General features: G+C 52.0%; 2 protein-coding genes across 2 annotated transcripts in view; one reads left to right on the top strand and one right to left on the bottom strand.

The window, feature by feature from the left end:
• The window catches only part of MIEF2 (mitochondrial elongation factor 2), a gene marked incomplete at its 5' end in the record, with an annotated part of 4,359 nt that extends 3,737 nt beyond the window's left edge, over positions 1-622 (top strand). The window contains one exon of the mRNA XM_009871252.1: positions 608-622. Coding sequence (XP_009869554.1) covers positions 608-622 — 15 coding nt within the window. The remainder of the gene's footprint in view (positions 1-607) is intronic.
• An 876-nt stretch (positions 623-1,498) lies between these two features.
• TOP3A (topoisomerase (DNA) III alpha) overlaps positions 1,499-6,111 on the bottom strand; it is a gene marked incomplete at its 5' end in the record, with an annotated part of 10,159 nt that continues 5,546 nt past the window's right edge. The window contains 8 exons of the mRNA XM_009871251.1: positions 1,499-1,665; positions 2,707-3,428; positions 3,714-3,836; positions 4,127-4,270; positions 4,699-4,864; positions 4,945-5,058; positions 5,473-5,602; positions 6,033-6,111. The exon at positions 6,033-6,111 is cut by the window's right edge and continues 128 nt beyond it. Of these exons, the coding sequence (XP_009869553.1) occupies positions 1,499-1,665; positions 2,707-3,428; positions 3,714-3,836; positions 4,127-4,270; positions 4,699-4,864; positions 4,945-5,058; positions 5,473-5,602; positions 6,033-6,111 (1,645 nt within the window). The remainder of the gene's footprint in view (positions 1,666-2,706; positions 3,429-3,713; positions 3,837-4,126; positions 4,271-4,698; positions 4,865-4,944; positions 5,059-5,472; positions 5,603-6,032) is intronic.

Here is a 6,111-nt window from a genome sequence, read left to right on the forward strand (position 1 = left end):
GCGTAATCCTGTTATTTCGGCCAGCACGGCTGTATTTTTAGGCTGCAGCTGTTAATGGTGGGAGTGAGGGGAACGGGGAAGCACAACTTGAATTCTCCTGACCTTACACCGTAGGTTTGGGTCTGAGAGCGACGGCTGCTGTGGAGTTCAAGGCTCTCTCTCGTGCAGATCTCAAAGCAAACCTGCTATGGTCCCCTCTGTTTCTAGCAACCCTCTGCAGAAAGTACCTCAATTTCCAGCCCACCCTGGCTGCTCCGTGTGCTGTGTGTCACCTCCGTAGCACCACTGACCCCAGGGAACCGATCTGTGCCGGGGAGTGGGGTCCTGAGCAGCATCGGAGGCCGTGAGGGGAAAAAAACCCCTCCAAATGCTGTCCTCTGGCAGAAGAGGCAATTGGAATCTTGTGGATCTATGTTCTTTGATGTGCAGAGGAAGTTCCAACAGAGAGGGAGGGCGGTAGCCTGGCTTCCCTGGGAGTTCAAGCGAAGTGCAGAAGAACAGCACCTCTGTTCAGTCCAGCCAGCTGCCTGTCCGTCCGTCCCTGGGCAGCAGAACGACAGCAGATGCAGCTGGTGAGATGAAACCACTTTTCCCTACCCCTCTGCAGGTCACTTTGAACTAAACGCGGGGAGTTCCTGCGAAGAAAGCTTTTGTATTGTTCCGATGAGTGAGTGGAAAGAGCAAGATTTGGGTGGATGCTTTTACAGCGTTAAGCAGGAAGAAATAATGAGGCAGAATTGTCACTGTATCAAATTTTTAAATTAAATGATCTTTTAATAGGAAATTTAGTTTGACAAAAATAACTCTCATTAGCTAGCAGTATCACAGAGGCGTGTCTCAAGGTCTGAGGTTTCAAATTCAGGAACTGTCTAAAATGAACGCTTCTCCTGAGCACTGCAGCTCAGCTTCCCTTTCAGGGCCAGCTCCAGCTTCTCTGCACCGAGTTCTTCCCTGGCAGGGACGACCAAGGTAAGGAGCATGGCACTGTTACAGAAAAAGGGAATGTGGCTCAGGTAACTTAGACAGGAACTTAAAATTCCACACTGTGGAAAGCCAGGGACTGAGAAGAGCTAAGCAACCCCTGTGTCTACCCTAGCAGTTACGATCCAGAGCTTCCTCGCGTCGAAAGGCTGTGTACGGCGGCTGCCATGGTGGGAGCTGGGGGCAGATGAGGTCCAGCACTGTTTTCTCCGCAGATTCTGTCTCCAAAACATTTCCTTGAAATGCTGAGACTCTCCCAATCTGCTCAGCAGAAGGGCAGCTGAAAAGAGAAAAGGCTGAGGCCAGGAGCGGAGCCGCCTTTCAAAGACACTGCCCCAGCACGTAACAAGTGCGTGAGGATGGTGTCCCCTGGCAGGAGCAGGCTCCAACCAGCCCTTCCAGAAAGCGCTCGACGGACTTGTTTCTAGGCTCCAGTTCCTTTCAGAGGTGGTGGTTCCTCTAGCTGCTCGTAACCCTGGGCCTTTCAGGCTCTCAAGCGATGTCTGTCTGTCCAGGCTCAGTGGTTTTGAGGACAGGTTTTCCTAGTGTGGCCAGGCTGGTGGCAAATGCTACAGGTCCGTGGTTTCTTGGCAGCGGCTCCCGAGGAGAGACTGCTTGGTCGCTTGGCTTTACTGCCCAACCCTCTGCCGCCAAATTGGTTCGAAGAGACATCTCCAGAAGGACCTGGAGAGAAACAAACTGCATTTAAGTACCTTTGGAAAACATAAGTAGGTGAGAAACAGAAGTTAAGTTTGAAATGGCAGATCAAGGATTTTAATACCCCGGACACTCAGGTTATTCCTGAAACTACACTTGCTTCAGATTTGTCTAAATGTCACCCGGTTGTCTTGCAGCATTCAAGAAATGCAGGAACAGAACAGGATCTGCCCAGTTGCATGCTCTGGCCTACAGCTGATGCAGAAACAACAAAGCATGCCAGAGGAAAACTTGCTTTTTAAGCAGTTTTGGAAACTTGATTCTATGCCTTTATGCCCAAATGTCTAAGGAGGAGGAGGAGGCCAGTGCTGAAGCTCTCTCTCAGAACACATCCTCCACCTCTGTCCTTTGCTTATTGTCCCTCTGCACCAGTGCTCTTTCTTTCACATCCTTATTTTGTTGTTCCTTTTCTTTACGGGTACTTGTTTTCAGCATCCTTCCACAGCAGCCTCACTCCAGTTTCTCTGATCAAAGCTTCAGAGAGACTTGGCCTTTCACTGCCTTCCTAAACTAGGGCAGAGGGAGCAGCACGGTTTCCCTGGTGTGACAGAATGGGGTTTAAGATCCCCCCGCAACAATGTCACTGCTCTGTACCAGGTCTGTAACAGCTCTCAGAAGCTGAGCACCATGATTTGGGAGGACAAATTCCCCAACAGGCTGTTGGGAAGAGGGCTGGGCTCCACCCAACAAGTCACGGACAGGCAGAGGCTCGGGCTTACTGCATGTAGAAGCAAAGAATCCTCCTCAGAGCTCAGCAGATGCGTGCTACGAGGACATAACCTGCCAGCACTTGGAAAGGTAAGCCAGACTCAAGCTGTTAGAATCAATATTTTAAGTGTTATAACGCTCCTGCGAGGCGGTAAAGACAAACCTGAAGTCTGTTAAACGTACGAGTTGCTACACGAGCTGTCACACTGCGGTAGCATCACGCACGTGTGAGGAGCACGTTCAGTTTAGCTTCGAGAAGAGCCTCCGACTCCCCGCATCTCGCACCGAGCCCCACCTCACCTGGTGCCACGTTTTCATCCGCCCACTGGAAGCAGCCGCACTGCTGCTCGCGGGGTTTCGAGCAGGTGTGGAACTGCCGCCCTTTGTTGGGCCCGTCCTTTTGGACGGTGCGGGTGACGGCTGGCTGGTTGCAGTTGCAGACTGTGCCGCCTCCTGAATCAGAGCCGTTGCTTCCGAAGACCTCCGGGCCTCTCCCTCCTCCTCCTAGGTGCTGAAATCCTGCCGGGCCCCTTCCTGCAAAGGGCTGGAGCGGGGCAGAGCCCTGTGGAGCTGCAGCACGTCTGTCCTCTGGCTGCTCATCAGCCCAGAGGAAAAAGTTGCAGGTACTGGCGCCGCATTTATAAAACTGCCTGCCTTGGTTGGGCCCTTCTTTGCGCACGGTTAGCAGCAGGGCTTCGTTGCCGCAGTTGCACACCACCGCGTTGTTCCTGTCGTCCGGAGCAGCTGAAGGAGCAGGCCTTGTTGAGCTCAGAGAGAGATGTCCCAGGGCCGGGTTTGTGGAGCCCCGCACGCGCCTGTTTTCAGCGCTAGGTCTGTTAAAGGAGTTGTTGACCCGCAACTGATTCCCTTGCTGGCTGCCTGACGACGTAGGTTGGGACGCCCTGTTTAAATACTTGAGGTCCAAGAGCTCTTTCAGCATCTCATCACAGCCTCCGATGCAACCAACAAACTCCAGGGGCATCACGGGCGGAACGCTGCCTCTCTTGAATTTAAACTTCAATCTAAAAAGAAAGGAAGAATGAAATCTTCCCAGTTCATATAACTCCTCCACAACAGACCTAGATTTGATTATTCTTTTTTAATTTTTTTTAATTTCTGCTGCACTTGCAGTAGTTTCTGCAACCCCTCTTCTTTCTATCGCAAACCATGGGAGTGCTGCTTCAACTTTCCAAGACTGGAATGGAAAATAATTGCGCAGCCTGGCTCACGGAAGCCTCTGGCCCCGATGGGTAACTCGTAACATCCAAGGGACTGCGTTTCCCCAGAGGGTAACTGGTGTGACCTACCTGTGAACTGGATGCGGTTTACACACAGCACAGATGCTGTCATCCCTGGTCACGTCCAGCACGAAATCGGGAAACCAGACGGCAGTTTTACAAGCTGGGTAACCCGTGCAGCTGAGATAGAACCTGCCGTGGGACAAAGGCACCGAATGAGGAAGAGGCAACGTCAAGACAATGGTTGGTCTGTTCTCCTGTCTTCTTAGCTGTCACTAATTGCCAGAACAGCGATTTTTAAGGGCAAAGATGTATTTAAAAGAGAGGTTAGGCTGAGTCTGCACAGCTCACAGAACTGGTGGAGTTTAGCTAGCTGCAGCCTGTTTTCATGCTGGCTGCAGAGGGGGAGGTAAGCAAACAACACCTAGAAAAGCACAAACCGACGCAGGAGGCTACTTTCTACAGGAGGGAAGATCACCAACCCGCCGTTCTTCCTGCTCTTCAGCACCATGTCGTTGTTGCACTGGGGGCACTTCCGAACAGAAACGGGCATCGCTGGGTAGACCTCCTCTTGCTCTGCAATTTCTGTGGCTTCTCCAAAATACTGAGCCAGGGCCTGGTCCAGCCTAGAAAGAAACAAGCAGAGCATCCCCCTGTGTGTCTCCCCTGCAAAAAAGCGATCGGGCGCTGCGGGCCTGCTGCTCTCCACACTGGCCTTCTAGCTTCTCCACGAGAATCTCAACTCAGCTCCGCGTCTCAGGATGAGGCTAGGCGTGGGCACAACAGGAAAGAGGTCAGTGCACGTTCCTACCTCCTTCAGCCAGCTCTGATTTTAATCTCCAGGGTTTAAACCAAGATGAGCAGTTAGTTGCCACCAACTCCTAACAGTGTGCCAGGCCACGAGTCATCCCTTCCCATGCAAATGCCTACATGAACTGGGCAGAGCTCCAGGGAAATGCTGTGACAGGATCCTGCTCCAGGCTGAGCCCTAGATGAGAAGCCAGTGCCTCGCAGAACACCAAAGCAAAGAGAAGAGAGTGAAGATAGGACTTACTTGTTGGCTCTGGCCACGGCTTCAATGAAGACTTGCTTGTACTTTTGGACCTGCTGCTGTAACACTACAGATTTGTCTTTCTTCCCCTCACAGATCTGTTTCAGATCAGCCTCCAGCTCGGCTCGAAGGTCAGGCTTGGACATCTCATAACCCATGGAATCGTAGCCTGACAAACACATCCAAGGTAAGTGAAAGGAAGGAGACAAGCAAGGAACCTGCCACGTTCCTAACAGGCGCTGTCCTTACCTTCAACCAGCCCCATGCCCAGGTGGCCTGGGAGGAACCGCTGGTCCGCTGTAAGGCCCACGTACATCCGTGTCTTAATCGTCTCGATGTGCTCGGCGTGAGTGGCGTCAGTCCCTGCAAGCGGAGAGGTTGGTTGGTACCCCGAATTAGGTGCCAAAAAGCCATTTGCCCCACTCCTGCTGCAGAGTGCAAGGTGCTACAGGGACAAGGAGACAACCTAGAGCAGCGCCACCCTCGTGTCCCACTGGCACTGAGGCCAATGAGGTGCTGGCACACGCACCCTGGACCCTAAACTGCAGGTCTCCCTGGGTACTGGAGGCACTCTGCAGGCCCCTTAGGATCTTTGCACGTTGCCCACAGGTCTCTCCTATCCCTTTGTTCTGTAGCTTTCAGTGATTTGTTATCTGAACTGACATTTGGAGAATTCCCTGCTCTGCATGGGGGGACAGAACTGGTGTTAGAGAAGTTGAGAAGGAGCTTATGAGCCAAGCACTCCCAAAAGCAAAAGACCACGCTGCCAGTACTGACCAATGCCATGTTTTTCCATCAGAGCGATGAGATCTGCTTCTGTGAGGAGCAGAGGAGGGCTGGTTTCCCCATCCACCATCTCCACGGTAGTGGGCTGAAAGCGAGACCCTTTCTCGTACAGTGGGATAACCTGAAAGGAAGGAGAATCTCTTTGAAACTGCTTTCTGGTCCACTCACCAAAGACAAAATGTCAAACCAACAGCAGGCTGGTGCAGAAAGAGAGCAGGAGCACTCTGCTCTGGAGGAGACCCAGTCTCAGCGTCATCAGGATTAGCCAGTACTAAGCTGCCAAGAGACCACGGAACAGCAATTGCAGCTTCTCCTGGTGAGTAAAGTCAACTCTGTGGCCCTGTACAGTGTCTCTGCTGGGGTGTCAGAAGGGGAAGAATCTATCCAAAGCTGGCACAATGAAGCCACACAGGTTTCCGGCAGAGATGGTTCTGAGTAAAACAGCCAGTGGGCCAGAAATCATCAAAGAACGTTCTCTAGAGGGGTCTGAGGCATGATTTTAAACTCCAGGTACTTTAGCCTCTTCCATCTACATTATTCAAGGATATTACCTTATCACTCCACTTCTCGTAAGGATAGACTTCCAGATAATTTCGGGCCAGGATCATTAGTCCTTGAGCGATGAACCGC

This window comes from Apaloderma vittatum, unplaced genomic scaffold (assembly GCF_000703405.1).
Source record: "Apaloderma vittatum isolate BGI_N311 unplaced genomic scaffold, ASM70340v1 scaffold6656, whole genome shotgun sequence".
In the NCBI taxonomy this organism is placed as follows: Eukaryota; Metazoa; Chordata; class Aves; order Trogoniformes; family Trogonidae; genus Apaloderma; species Apaloderma vittatum.